The 14,908-nt window shown below is 36.1% G+C and overlaps 2 protein-coding genes across 2 annotated transcripts; one reads left to right on the plus strand and one right to left on the minus strand.

Annotated features, from left to right (window-relative positions):
- Positions 1 to 886: 886 nt before the first annotated feature.
- Positions 887 to 10,111, plus strand: LOC136818920 (follicle-stimulating hormone receptor-like). Its single transcript, XM_067075163.1, has 10 exons — positions 887 to 1,407; positions 3,057 to 3,128; positions 3,512 to 3,586; positions 4,422 to 4,508; positions 4,776 to 4,844; positions 6,672 to 6,743; positions 6,906 to 6,977; positions 7,134 to 7,205; positions 7,449 to 7,910; positions 8,380 to 10,111. Exons 1-10 carry the CDS (start codon positions 1,196 to 1,198, stop codon positions 9,944 to 9,946), a joined length of 2,760 nt encoding a protein of 919 aa, XP_066931264.1. The 5' UTR covers positions 887 to 1,195; the 3' UTR covers positions 9,947 to 10,111.
- A 1,124-nt stretch (positions 10,112 to 11,235) lies between these two features.
- Positions 11,236 to 12,604, minus strand: LOC136818909 (tol-Pal system protein TolA-like). The gene has a single exon (XM_067075150.1). It carries the CDS (start codon positions 12,602 to 12,604, stop codon positions 11,414 to 11,416), a length of 1,191 nt encoding a protein of 396 aa, XP_066931251.1. The 3' UTR covers positions 11,236 to 11,413.
- Positions 12,605 to 14,908: the final 2,304 nt, after the last annotated feature.

Here is a 14,908-nt window from a genome sequence, read left to right on the forward strand (position 1 = left end):
TTCCAAAAAAAAAAAATATTATGTCTTTCGCCTTTACGAAGAAGCCATCACTGCTTACGGTTGCTTTATATAAGTTTCCATTTCAACACTAAGTAAGACCCACTTTACTAGCCACTAACGGAAAAAAGACCAGGACTTTTTTGGTAGTTGAAAAATATTAATGAGCTACAAAAACTGAGAAAGTTAGGCAGTTTTGTGAGTAAAGACAAGATTTTCTGTACCTTTAGAAACAAACCCTTTCCAATCTCATGCCAGTTATCCCGGGAAAAATAGTCGAAAGATTCCGGAAAAGTGACAATAATATCATCTTTTAGTGCGGAAATGAATGGGGGGAAACTTATAAAAACGACGACTTTGGAAAGTTGCGACAGCAACTTTACAAAAATTCAAACACTGACACTGAAGAATGAAGTCTAGAATAACAAAAATTGTCCAATGTGGAACATAATAAGAAGGGTTCAAAGTTTTATATGGGAAAATTCGATATTCAGTTTGGTTTTATCTACAAACAAAAATGTCCTCTAAAATGTTTAGGGATGGCTCAAAAACAAACTACAAACATGTCTAGACGATCAGAAAACATCAAACTAGATAGAACAAAAAGTTACTTAGATTTCAATTAAAAAGATAACAAACTTTTCAGGGATTTATTTAGGCTTGGTGCACCACCAAAAATCGACCATGATTTAGATTTGCACATCGTCCAATGTTCACGCTGTTGTTTTGGCCTCGCTTTCAAAGTGAAGTTGACCCCCGTCATTCTTGATGTTTTTGGATAAACGGAGGGCAAAGATCTGTATAAAACCGGGGGTAGTATCGATTTGCTGGAAGATCAACGCAGCGAACGGCAAATTTTATTCTTTTGCCGCGACCGAGAAAAGCAAGAGGAGCCGATGAGAGAAAAAGTACATAGCAGTGTGATAATGTTTTTGATTGATGTTTGAATTCACATCGTACGCTCTAACATACTGTATGTCAAGAGAGCACACACATATGAGCTTTTTTCCGACCCGAAGCACTTTTTAGTAATCGATCAAATGGGTTCCGATGCAGACGTACTCAATCACCGGAAGACGTGATTTACTTTTTATGCTAAACTTGAAACTCTCCTTGATTGGTTAGCAATCGATTCACGGACGAAATTTCACGATATTTGATTGGGATTTGTTGTTGTTATTGACAATATCATCTTAAAATGGGAAGAACTGGTTCATATTTGTTACAGCTTATTTTTGTTTTCAACTATTTTTGGTGGCAAACAGCCCACGGATTTACAGCAGAACCGTCAGTTACAATTGCTTTGTTTTCTGGGCGGACTTTATATAAAAAGATCGATGAAAATCGAACCAAAATCTTCCCTGATTGTGAAGATATTTTTGAGGTTGATGGAAGAAGTATTCGAACATTGTAAGTATACGATTTTATAATACAATTACTGTTTATAGATGAGGAGAGGAGCGAAAGCAGCGGCGAATTTTTTATACACGCACAACGAATGAAAAAGCAATCATTTTTAAGTTTTATAAGCTGTCAGCTTTATGCTTAACTTCTTTGTGCACGTCATCAGAGAAAAATACTATTCAAACTACTTCAAAAATGATAAGGACTTAAAACTTCTGTTATCATTATAACCATTGAAAATTATTCTTAAAACATCATAGAAGGGTTCGCCCGTGGTTCTTGTGTTTAAACATTTTCGATATTTCTCTTGAGAAACTTCGGACAAAGCTTTTATTTATCCAAGGTTATCTCTTTGGGCTATTTGGGACGTATTTAAAAATTATTCATTTTTCCCATATTTAATCAAAATATTTTTGTATATATCATAAATAGAAATTTGATTAACTTTGAAACCCCCAACTGACCATTTTTCCATTTTTCACAAATGAATTATTCAAAGAAAGATAATCTTTGTTTCTAGTTTGAATGGGATTCAAAGGCTGTTCACCACATGATAAGGAGTCAAATTTTATTTCAATTTCAAAAAAAGAATTTCTCGATTATCATTCCATCCTTGTTTTGAAACACGGGAAACATAAATGTTATGACAAGCAGACATTCTCGTATGTTCTCAAAGAATGTTTCTAAAAACGACAATACTCTTACAAAAACAAAAACACGCGCAAGACAATCTATTTTTGATTTAAATATATGTCCCTACGATGGTTAAAAAACGACTGTTTTAACTGTGATGCGTTCTCTGCATCAAAAAGTGAAGGGGCTTTACTAGCAGTTCTATGCAAAAAAAGACAAAACAAACATAGCTCTTCTCTATACTACGACTGCGTGAATTAGACAAGCTCAATCGATTAGCAGGAAAATAACAGCTAATTATGAAAAAGTCAAGTAAATCTTGTCCAACCATTTATCCCCTTCGTTAGCAACTACATAGTGATGAAATTTCATTAATGAATCTATGGTGGAAATTTTTGTCGCGCTTCTTAAACCGTGGGAAAACATAAGTTTAGATTGTGATTAAGTGTAAAATCAAAAGTTTTACTAAAACTGATGAAATATTTGATTCAACTCCGAGAATTTGTTTCTATAGGATTTGCTTTTCATCGCAACTTGAAATATATTTTTGGTTTTCTTACAAAAAAATCAACAAATTAGAAATCGATGACTTTATTTTTAAAGACTTGTCGACGTTTGAGGCCAAACCGAAATATAGTGAGAAAACCACGACATTTTTCTTGCCTTGCTGAAAAAAGGAATCAACTTGAATCAACTTTCAAGATATTATAAACTGAACAAATATGGTCGAAGAGTGAAATAAATGTTACTGTAAATATTTGGACAGGAACTTCAAAGTTTTTACGTACAGTATATTACTACTGCATTTTAAAGACAAAAACACTGTATTTTGAACTTTTACGCAGCTGAAAAATTCAAGTTTCCTCTTTGCTGGCAAGACCCAAGATGGCGAACCGTCTTGCAAACAAATTAGTTATTCCCATTTTTATCATTTTTCGATCAACAAAACAGCACATATTTAACTGTTTTTGTAAGATTTTCCCCAAAAATGTTCTCGCCATATTTCCATTATTCTTTTTCAGGCAGATCAACAAGCTTCATTTCGAAAAAATCGATCAAACATTATTAAAGAAACTTCCAAATCTGAAATCCTTGTAAGAGAAAAACATCACCTATCTGTTTTCATTCTTTTTAAAGGCCTCTAAAGCTGTCATCGTGGCCACCGTTAATCTTATTTCTAAGTCTTTTCGAGAGAAATGTATTAAAATTTTACCCAAAAGTCTCAACTCTCCATCCATGATTAGCAGGTCCGAGTGCATTCCTATGCATTATGTACATGCGATTTTGGCCTTAAAATGATCACTCACTTTATTTTGGTTACATTTTCTTTCATTATGAAATTGAGACAAATCCCTACGTCTAGCAGGTCTGAGCTTCTCATATCACAATTTTTTTTCATTATTTCATTATTGTGATTTTAGACGCATTCGTACGCATCAAAAAGGTCTCATGAACTTGGTCTCATTTTTTTCTGTAGAGAAATTGAAAGAAATGGAGAGCTGGAAATCTTACATAAAAATACTTTCATTTATAACACGAAGCTTCATCATTTGTAAGTATGATACCCTTATCAGTTTATTCTGCAAAACAACCCCTGTTATAACCATCTCCTGCTTTTCCATGGGGAATCTATAAATTTTTCACCCGTGCAAATTTAACAAAAGTTTCAGCTCTGATAAGATAAATTTTATTCTGATCTATTTCTTTTTGCAAAATTTTCAAACTATCATCATAATTAATCCAACCCCTAATCATTTAGTATTTGAAGGGACGAATTTAGGTAATAAAATTGATTCCTCAATCAACCCTCAACCCAGGTGAACAACATAGGCATTACTGTGTAAATTATGATATAATCTTGATTCAAAAGGTATCAATACTTTCATCGAAGTAAATCCCTTAAATCGTTTTCTCTCATCTCGATTAATATTTGATCAATGAACTTGATAAGGCAGGCAAATATTACGAATTAAGCGATAGTAGTCATTTTAAAAACACGTCAATCGATTTCTTGTGAAATTATCATCCTTGATCGAAATCATCAAATTCGTGAGACGCTAATAGATTTTTCAATTAAGCTAAGAGCGGTGATTTTTGTCAATTGTTCTGTCACTTACATGAAGTTTCATAGCCGAATTCTAACCTAGTCACGCAAACTAGGTACTTTTCCAAGTTCACACACGTACTCAGTCCCTGGTTTTTAGAAAGTGTCACGATTGTGCTATATCCATCAATATAAATCGAAAACTGGTAGTTTGTACAAAATAGATATCTAATTATTTTGGTCAAACCCTAACAGTAGGAACTGTATATTTAAGATATTTAGGTAAAATAAATTGCTTTAGATAAACTCCACTCTTAGAATATCTTTAAATTTTCTCAAATAGAGTTTTGAGAGGGAACGCTCGACTATCAAAATGCGAAGATGGAGCTTTCAATCAAATCTTCATGCAAAAAACAACACTTGGTGTCTTGTAAGTATCTAACCAAACGATATTCAATAAAAGAAAGCTACCCAGGTTATATAATTAACATTTAATAGTATTTCTTCAATATCTTCAATCAAAAAATTCAAGAAATGTGCAGATAATATTGATTTCTCCGTTTCATACACGAAATTGCTCCATGGAATTTGAGAAATGTTGACGGTAGATTTATCCAAATTTCCTGGCTTCCTGAGAAAATTCATCAATCACTTTATCTGCAAGCCAAATAATGTCAATCATTTCTTGTTTTTTCAGGGATTTGGAAAACAATGCATTTGAGCATGTTCCGAGGTTCCAAGAAGAACCACCTGGTCTTAAAACACTGTAAGTTAAGATCTGATCGTCCATTCGTCAGAAAGAGAAAGCGAAAGAGAAAGCCCCTTAATCGTTGGAACCCTGGACACGCCTTTCACTGATTGACTGTCTCTATATGGGTGTTATCTGTGCATGGGTCACGCAGCTCCCAACTCTCTACTCTTTCTCTATATTTACCAGTAATAAACATCGTGATATGACGTACTATGAATGGAATAACGGGTCAATCTTAAGCGTATCCCATTATTGAATTATGTAGGGGTGTTAAATAGACAGATAGAAGATTTTGCCGTGACCAATTTCCTAGCTGTTACTAGGGAAGTAATAATTTTCTTCTTAGGCCTCGCTAGTGAGTATGTTTTGAAGTAAATTTGATCTGGGAAAGAACACCTCATTTATCTTAGTCATCTCAAGCTGTCAAGTGAAATTGACACTTTTGTTTCACTGATTGATTTCTTAACAAAAAAAAGATGACTGTATTGCGAAGCAATGATAATTTTTTTTCCGAACGAGCTTTTGAGTCATATTTTCAAAACACACCCCTGTCCCAAACCTTATTAAGTTTTGAATACAATTGACGATATCGGCTTCACATGAAAACTCAGATTGTGCAGAAAAAAATTTACCGTGAACTTTTTTCTGCGCAAAGCATTGCATTGTGTGCAATATTCGGGGGTCAAATCTGTGTTTTCACGTTAAGCCGATATCGTATATTGAAAAGGCTGGATATTTGTCCAATTGAAAAAATGCTTCACATCAAGGTAATTGAAATTTACTATATTTTGGTGACATCTGAAAGAGAAAAATTGATTTTCCCTTGTCTAGGTACTTCCTAGAAGAAATGTACAATTAATAGCAGTAAGTTTAAAAAACAAAGAATGAAGCGAGTGCTTGTTATGATGAATAAAATACCTCCTATTAAGAAACTTTTTCTTTGGAGGATGAGCAGAAGCCTAATTTTTCCCAGAATTTAAGGCAGAGTGTTAAAAGCAAATGAGGCCCCCAGTGGTAACTCTGATTGAGATAGCACGCAAATTTTTTTCTTTAATCACGATCACGCAAATCAGCACAAAATTGGATAATCACGCAGCCCTTTAAAAACGTCTAAATCACGTATCACGGCTCAAAAACTTTTGAAATCACGATACAGTTTTGACCCCTGATCACGCAATCATGAAAAAAAATTCAAAATCACGTAATCACGTTACCTATTGTGTCATCACGCAAACCGCTTGGGGGACGTGCAAATCGTTGAAAGGACAGTTCAGTTGGCCAAAGATTTTACCGGACTGAGTACACTCATGTGTAGCCTATCCAAGTCAATCTTACCTATTTCCACTACTGACCAGGGAAATTATAGCACGATGTCTCTAACCTTATCTGATATTCCGATGGCGGATTGGCGGCCGCCCACGCTAAAGCTCTAAAGGGAGCGGGCCAATTTCCCATCGGAGAGGAATGATAGTCGGCCTTTGATGTGCCGCATCCTCAGTCGGGTTCAACAGCCCTTGCCCGTAAAGCTAAAAATATTTCGGTTGGAAACGAGGGCTGGGTTACAAGACCTCCCGCTGCAAAATTCTTGACGTGGTCTCGCAAAATTCCGTAATGTAAACCTTCCAGATGTTGAAAATTTTCCCGACCTTCAGAGCTTCAGCGTGTTGGATGAAAATTTCACAATCATGGTGCCAGATAATCTCTAATCCAGCTGGCACACAACGTTGTTTTAACGTTTATCCTACGTTCACAACGCCCATATAACGTTAGATGAACGTTGAAACAACGTTATGTGCCAGCTGGGAACCCTATTTAACCTTTCTTATCTTTCATTTTCTACAGGAAGATTAGCAGCAATCCCATCTATAATATAGAAAGTGATACATTCATCAATTTGACCTACGTTGAACACATGTGAGACTTCCACAGTTTTAAAATTTACAATATTTTATCAATGCGAAAAGGAAAACAGTAAAAATACCACTAAAAGTCTCATCAATTTCTTCTTACATTTGATATTGTCGAGCTAGTAATACCATACTGAAAATTGAATATTATTCTTGGTTTCCATCTTAGCTCAATGAAGAAAATGTTGATGATTCGAGTTCCAAACAATGTTTTTTCCAGATGCAGCAGACTTCACACTTTGTAAGTTATTTTGTAAGAATTTGTTCTCAGAATACATAATCAACTTTGTCAATAAAATAAGTTCAAAGCAACACTGAGATTCTCTTGGCAAGTTGAACAACATTTTATCTTGAATCCATGAAATTTCAGTCCACGTCTCTTGCTTCTTTTTCTTAGAGATCTATCAAACAATACAAAACTTGAAGTGCTGTCAAATGAAGCATTCGTAGGTGCTGATATCAGATTTCTGTAAGTACTACAAATCAAATCAATGCAAATCGCCAGGTAGCTGATATTCCATGCTCTCTCAACTTATTTTAAATATGTTGTTGGCATCATAAAACATGGCATCAACGATGAATGCTTCTTTTTTCACTAAGTCAAACCGTTTTGGAAATCTTCGTCAAAGACTTGCTTATAAATGACCTTACAGTAGCCTGTTTTTGTTGCTTTGTCGACGTTCATGTATATGCTGCGTTTTTATTCTTTTAGAGATATAAGTGATTCAAAGATCAGCTACCTACCTCATCTTGGCCTTGAGAAACTAGTCGACCTCAAAATCGCAATCACGCCTAACCTGTGGGAAATTTCAAATAATATTGTTGCAATACCATCGTTAAGAAAAGTACGAGTAGCAAGTAACCAAAGATGGCTTTGTTGTGCTTTCAGCATGAAAAGAACAGCAATGAAAGTTCCTGTGTCGAGTAAACCCTTGAATGAATCTCTGCTTTGTCCAACTGGAATCCCTAGAACCACTTCTATCAGATTGTCTTCAACTAGAGCATCTACTGATGATCCTTTTGGAGGATTTGGTGACTCTGGTAGGCTTGAAACAACCAAAGACCCTTTCGAAGATTTTCTCGGCGGCTTTGGTAAAAAACGAAAAAGAAGAGGGTTTGGCCTCGGATCGTTTGTCCCTGGGAACGGCTCCGTTAAACCGACAGGAAATACAAAGTAAGCGTTTACAAATGATTGTCTTCCGGTAATGTGATAACTAGAATACCTCTTAGCCTTTGATGATATTATAACTTCTCATCAGTATTGTCCTAAATATTAGACTGACTTATTAGACTATTAGACGTCAAATACGGTAATTAGCAAAGAAAAACATTCTTCGTTGTTGAATATAAAATGACTCTAGGGTAAATTTACCATATTCGCGGAATAAGTTAAATTCAAGTTAATTTGAATCAAGTAGCCAATGTGAACCAATTTGAAAAATGTAAAATTACAGCAAATTCTCTCTAGTTCGAATCTCTATTATTTGAATCTTTCTATAATTCGAACTAAAATATTAGTCTCCTCAGTTGGAAAGTGGTTCAAATTACTCTCTGTAAATTCAAATCTTTCTTTAATTCGAATAACATTCTTGGTCCCTTGAAAATCGATTAAGAAAGAGTCAACTGTATACTTCTCATTTTAGACCTGGAATCGAATTCACTGACAACTTTCTCCCAAATACACCAGTCATACATACTCGAGGTGTCATCTGTAACCCAAACATCACTGGATCAACATACGCCGAAGAAATTCTTGAACCAGTCGAATGTACTCCTGAACCAGACGCACTTCAACCATGCGATGATATCATGGGAAACGTGTTCTTAACTAGTATCTCTTGGCTTTTTTCTATCGTTGCTTTACTGGGAAACGCAATGGTTTTCTGTGTGCTGATTCTAAGTCGTCGGGGAGTTTCAGTCACCAAATTCCTACTCATCAATCTATCATTTGCTGATTTATGTTTAGCATTGTATTTGTTCATCCTTGTATCAGCATCGACGCATACGCACGGTAATTATTATAATTATGTCAAGGAGTGGCAATTCAGTGGCGGCTGCTCCATTGCTGGATCCCTGGCAATTTTCTCCAGTCAGCTATCAATGCTCGTTTTAGTCGTCATCACAATTGAGAGATACTTTGCCATCGTACACGCAATGCATTTTCATCGTCGCGTTACAATGCATCACGCAACAATCGGGATGGTCGCCGCATGGTTTATTTCATTATTTATGGCGATCTTACCCTTAGCAGGTGTCAATAGTTATACAGAAGTTGCAATTTGTTTACCGTTTCGTACAGAAACGAATACAGATATGGCTTATATAGGTATCGTGTTGATACTAAATCTAACGTTTTTTATATTTGTGTTAGTGTCATATTTAAGAATGTTCTTAGTGGTTCGAAGTCCTCATCTAGAAGGTGGCGGTGGTGGTCAACAGAGAAATGATTCTGAGGTGGCTAAACGAATGGCTCTTCTCGTTTTTACAGACTTCTTTTGCTGGGGACCGATCGCTTTCGTTGGTCTTTGGTCAGTGTTTGGTGATACTGACACTTTAGGAATGACAGTCAAGAATTCTAAGTTTTTACTCGTCATATTCTTCCCCATAAACGCTTTATGTAATCCGTTTTTATATGCCGTATCGACGAATTCCTTCAAAAGAGACTTTTACGATTTGTTGATTCGATGTGGACTATGTCAAGATTGTATTGCACGTATTAATGAAGGAGCCTATACGAACAGTATGAGTCAGAAACATAGCATGAGGTCAGATACACTCACTAGCTCCATAGGGCGCCACGCCAGTTCAGTTCTAAAATCACCCGCTGAAAAAAGTGGACTATTAAGCAAAGTTTTGGCAAAGCGAGTCAAAATGGACCATCAAAACAATAAATATGTACCAAACACACCAGATATGAGTATACCAGGGACACCAATGACAGACAATGTATTTGAGACACCAGCTAAGAATTATACGGAGAATCCTTTCTTCAAAACAGTACTCAGTATAAGAACTAATGAAGGGGAAGAGGAGAGTGAAAGAGATTCGTTACTTTTAACAGAATCTTTACCCTCTGTTGATACCAATGAAAACGAAAAAGTGAAAAGTAATGGTGATCTAGAGAAGAAAGATACACGAAGAACTGCTGGCTTTTCTCAATATGATCTTACACCAGAGACTATACGAGCTGCTGAAACTAGTTGTGTTTAGTTCAGCTCAATATCTTCCTTATATCGAGGATATACCTTAAAAGATTGTCAAATAGACGAAAAATGATATGCCCTTACCGTCTCTTTGATTCAGTAATGGAAAGAATGTATATATGAAATTAGATGGATATATAGAATATTTATTGAAAATAAAGTAAAAACTCCAGGTCGTTGGAAAGATATTTTGGGCATATCTAGGCCTAGAATAACGGAAGGTACGCGTATGCGTTGGTCTTTGAAACTCCACCGAATTTTACGTGTAAAGAATTCTAGTCTCAATGTAATAATGACTTTATAATTGGGAGTCAATCTTGGGTCAGCACACACACTTTTTCTTTCCAATATTTAAAGATTTTCCACTGAGATAGGTGTCACTGTCAATGAAACCTAATAATCCGGTTTATCATCATTTTATAGCCTACTCCTATTAAAAACTTTAATTCAGAATGCTAGTCTTTGGGTCTCAACCTTCCTTAATATTTCCCCGGGGGGGAGGTACTACCCTTGTCGACCGACGGGGGTGCTCCGCTGAGGTTCGAAAAATGGACCCTACGTGGGACTCGAAATTTGCGAAAAAAGTGACCCTGAATGGGACTGAAATTCCAAAATTTTCCCAAATTTTCTACTTTTTCCCCAAATTTTCCAAAAATAGGCACCCTACGAGGGACGGATTTTTCTATTTTGGTGTTTTTGCGACCCTACCTGGGACTACCTGGTGGAGGTTAAAAAAGGTACCCTGACCAGCGGAGCATCCCCGTAGCCCATCTTGCCCTAGTACCCCCCCGGGAATATTTCTGGCTTTCAAGGGTCCATTTCAAGTCCTTTCAAGGATGCTAAAAGTCGCATCAACCCGAAAATTCTAATACAACTTCTCGGACATGGTAAGATTCGGTCGCTGAGGGAGATCCACAAAAATTATAAACAATTACCTTTCATAATAAATATTTCGTTTTTCTTTATTGGTTGGTATATAAGTAAATGGTTACAAAAATTCTAAACACGGGAATGTTTGAAACAGTAAATGACAATTGACAGAAGAAAAATTGAAATATATTATTGAAGCATTAAATTTTCGAAACGAAAACTTTATCGGAAAATCCATGATTAAATAATTTTCGAAAGATTTTATGTTTTATAATTGAAATATAAAAAAATTATACAAAAAACAAATTTTGCAATGGAAGATTCTTGGTTATTTACGACATTGGCTTAAACATTTCCGGTGTGTAGCATTTCTTGAAAAATGTAAAAAATTTTCAATTTTTTTTCAAACTTGCATTTAGTAGCTTGTCTCTTGAGATTTAGACAATGATTTTGGTACCCTTAGAACGGCAGTTTTATATTCTTTCAAAAACATACAGTTTATATCCTTTTAAATCAAGTGCGGTCATGATTTATAGTCTTAAGTCTGGAACTCGGTATATAGGATAATTCTGAACGCATATACACGTTACTCGTGTTTGAAGGGTTAAAGAATGTCCGGAATATTTGCTTCTTCAGCATTATCATCAATAAGTTTTGGTTTTTCAATAACCACTGGATCCACGACCACTGGGTCAATAATTGGGTCTGGTACTGGATCAATGATCAGTTCTGATGGTAGTGAACCAATGATTTCATCTGATGGTATTTGATCAATGGTCAGTTCTGGTTCTGGACCAACTGGGTTAGCAATTTGGTTTGGTACTGGATCAATGATCAGATCTAATCGTAGCGGACCCTCGATTAAACCTGACGGTACTGGATCAACTAGCAGTTCAGGTACTGGATCAACTATCAGTTCACGTACTGGATTAACTATCAGTTCAGGTACTGGATTAACTATCAGTTCAGGTACTGGATCAACTATCAGTTCAGGTACTGGATCAACTATCAGGTTAGGTACAGGATTAACTTTCAGCTCAGGTACTGGATTAACTATCAGTTCAGGTAAAGGATCAACTATCAGTTCAGGTACTGGATCAATAATCAGTACTGGTTTTGGTTTGATAGCTGGTAGTGTAATAACACCACCTCGGGCTGCTCTCCTTTGTGCTCTGGCAGCAGCGGTTGCTTGTCTTTTAGCCTTGGTAGTTTGACGTTTGCCTTTCTTTACTGCCTTTGCAGCAGCTTTAGCTGCTCTTGCGGCAGCTCTGGCTTCTTTTTTGGCTTTTCGCTCAGGCATCTTTTCCTGTCTTTGTTTTCTTTTAGCTTGCCTCTCAGGACGTTTTGCCATTTTGCTTGCTTTTCGTTCCTCCATCATTTTACGAATTCCAGCCCTCATTTCACCTTTGACTTCCTGTCTAGCCGTTCTTGCTTCTGCACGTGCTGCTCTATGTCCTTGCATTCCTTCAGCTCTGCTTTCTCTGATTTCTTCTCTTGCAGCTTTGGCTTCTCCTCTGATTTGTTTGACAACAGTTCTTACTTCAGGAGATTTTTTTTCTCCTTCAGCTTTTGCTTCTGTAATGGCGCCTTTCTTTCCTTTATTGATTTCTTTATTTGCACCTCTAAATCCTGATCGAATTGCCTGTCTGTCAGATCGTTCTTGAGCTCTGTCTTCTCTGAATCCCTTTTTGGCAGTTTTTAGTTCTTTTCTTGCACCTTTAGCTCCTCTGAGCATCGGCTCAGCACAAACATAAGCCGAAAAGGTGATTAATAGCAGAATAGTTGATGTCTTCATAGCTGAAAGTTGTTCTTGTTGATCAAAGTTGTTTATGTATGATTATTAGCTACTTGTCTCCCATATTTGTACTCAACTTGTTAATCCTTGCGGAAGTTTAGATTCCCTTTCATCTTCATTCTTCAATAAGACTTATTGTGCTCCCGTTTTTCCTTTTTCTTACACGCGTCCTGATTACTTGTAATGGCAGATGGTATCTAATTAGAGGCGGACATCTAATTAGAGGTGATAATTGAATCAAAGACACAAAAATAGGTCAGACATAAATGACAGACAATGTATTTGAGAAACCAGCTAAGAATTATACGGAGAATCCTTTCTTCAAAACAGTACCCAGTATAAAGACTACTGAAGGGGAAGAGGCAAGTGAAAGAGATTCGTTACTTTTAACAGAATCTTTACCCTCTGTTGATACCAATAAAAACTCTCAAAAAGTAGAAGCTGAAAATACCGCGTTACTTCGAATAAATGCCCTTCGAATAAACGCCCCTCCATACAAGAAAAATCTTCAATAATCACCTCTTCGAATAAATGCCTCCCCTAAGGACTAGGGGATAAATGCCTCCCCTAAGGACTAGGGGGCATCTATTGAAGCAGGTAGCTGTAAGGAAGAATCAGTTGAAGGGGAACTTAGTCAAAACATCTGTTGATAATTGTATAATTCTTTTAGTACTGTATTGTAGCTAATTTTGACCCATTTTTACATCTCTAAAATTACATATTTTAACTGAAAGAAAACCAAAAGACAAATACTCACATTCACTTTATTAGTACTAGTAATAACATAGTTTAGAGGGTGATTTGGGATTAATAACCCCTCGTTTCATTGAAAACACTTCAAAATAGCCCTACCCGAGAATACCATGTTATTCCACGTTAATTATATGGTCAAAAAAAGAATTGAAGAACACTCAATCGCTATTCTTTTCTAAACTTATAAAAACATTCGAAACTATAAAAAACATTCGACTGACACTCTTATTTTGATTGGCTTAAAAATTTCGTACGATATTTTATTAACCAATCAAAATATCGTACGATACTTTTATTTCAACCAATAGAAATTTTTGTTTACATCAGGGCGATTACAAAAAAGCGGGGCTATTACGGATTTATCGCCCCGCTCGTCCTTTACAAATCTAAGCTAAATGTAATCAACCATATAATTAACTCTTTAAGTGCCACGGTCATTTTTTTCTAAGTTTTTTAAAGAAAATCGCTAGTTCAAACTTTAAAGGCTCATATCTCCGGATCTAGAAGGAGTTAGAAGCTCGTTTATAGTCTGTCGGATAGCTTAAAGTCTCCTCTTTCTTTTAGGCGCCTTCGGCGCCACCCAATTTTGGAAGGGCGGGTTGGACGGCTAAGGGGGGGGGGTAGGTGAGGGAAATTAAAGCAGTCTGCTGCGCAGACCTGACTGAATGATAGAAAGGTGCCGAGTGGTAAAACTTCAAACTAATTCGCTGGAGTACAAAATCAAGTAAATGAGGGCCAAATTTGGAGGTTCTTGGATCAATTGTTGACCAAAAATGATCAAAAACGGTCAAAATCTTAAAAAAGTGGATTTTTGTGAAATGTTTTAATTTTTTTAATTTTTAGCTTAAAAACTTGCTGAAAAGACTCACTTTTGCTTGGCCATGAAGCCCAATCCGATTTCTACGAGTTAGACCAAAAATGATGATTTGTAACTCAAACTGGGCATTACAGGAGGGCGAAGCCAATGTCTGATATATACGACATTGGCACTTAAAGGGTTAAAGTGACCTTGGTTAAAAAACTATTTGATAAACGCCGCCTTCTTTTAAACGCGAAGGGCGTTCGAATAAACGCTCGAATAAATATTTGGAAAATAAATTTTGTAAATGAAATGAGAATAGTTTTTGAAAAAGCAAATTCAAATGCAAAATAGAAGTTTATTTTTTATTAATCAAGACTAGTACTCAAATAAACGTAGATGGGTACGGGTAAATGTTGCTCTCAAGAGTGCAATTGATCTTTCCATAAAGGGTTATAAAATATATAAAGTCTAGTTTCGATTCTTTCATAGCATAAACAGCCGAACCCCTTTTTTTTTCTTAAAACCTTCAGCTGAAGCATAACAATCCTGGAGTCTCAAACTTCTCTCAAACTTCGGGCTTCCCTAAAAAGGGGCCCCCAGCAGTTTGCGTGAATTCGTGAATGGATCTTTTCGGTTGCGTGAATGCGTAAAAATTGAAATAAAATGCGTAACGTAAATGCAAGAATTCGAAAAACTTGCGTGAACGTGAAAATCAACTTTTTGATAGACCTTTTCATAAATTACGTCAT

This window comes from Clytia hemisphaerica, unplaced genomic scaffold, assembly GCF_902728285.1.
Source record: "Clytia hemisphaerica strain Z4C2 unplaced genomic scaffold, Clytia hemisphaerica genome assembly, whole genome shotgun sequence".
Lineage (NCBI taxonomy): Eukaryota > Metazoa > Cnidaria > Hydrozoa > Leptothecata > Clytiidae > Clytia > Clytia hemisphaerica.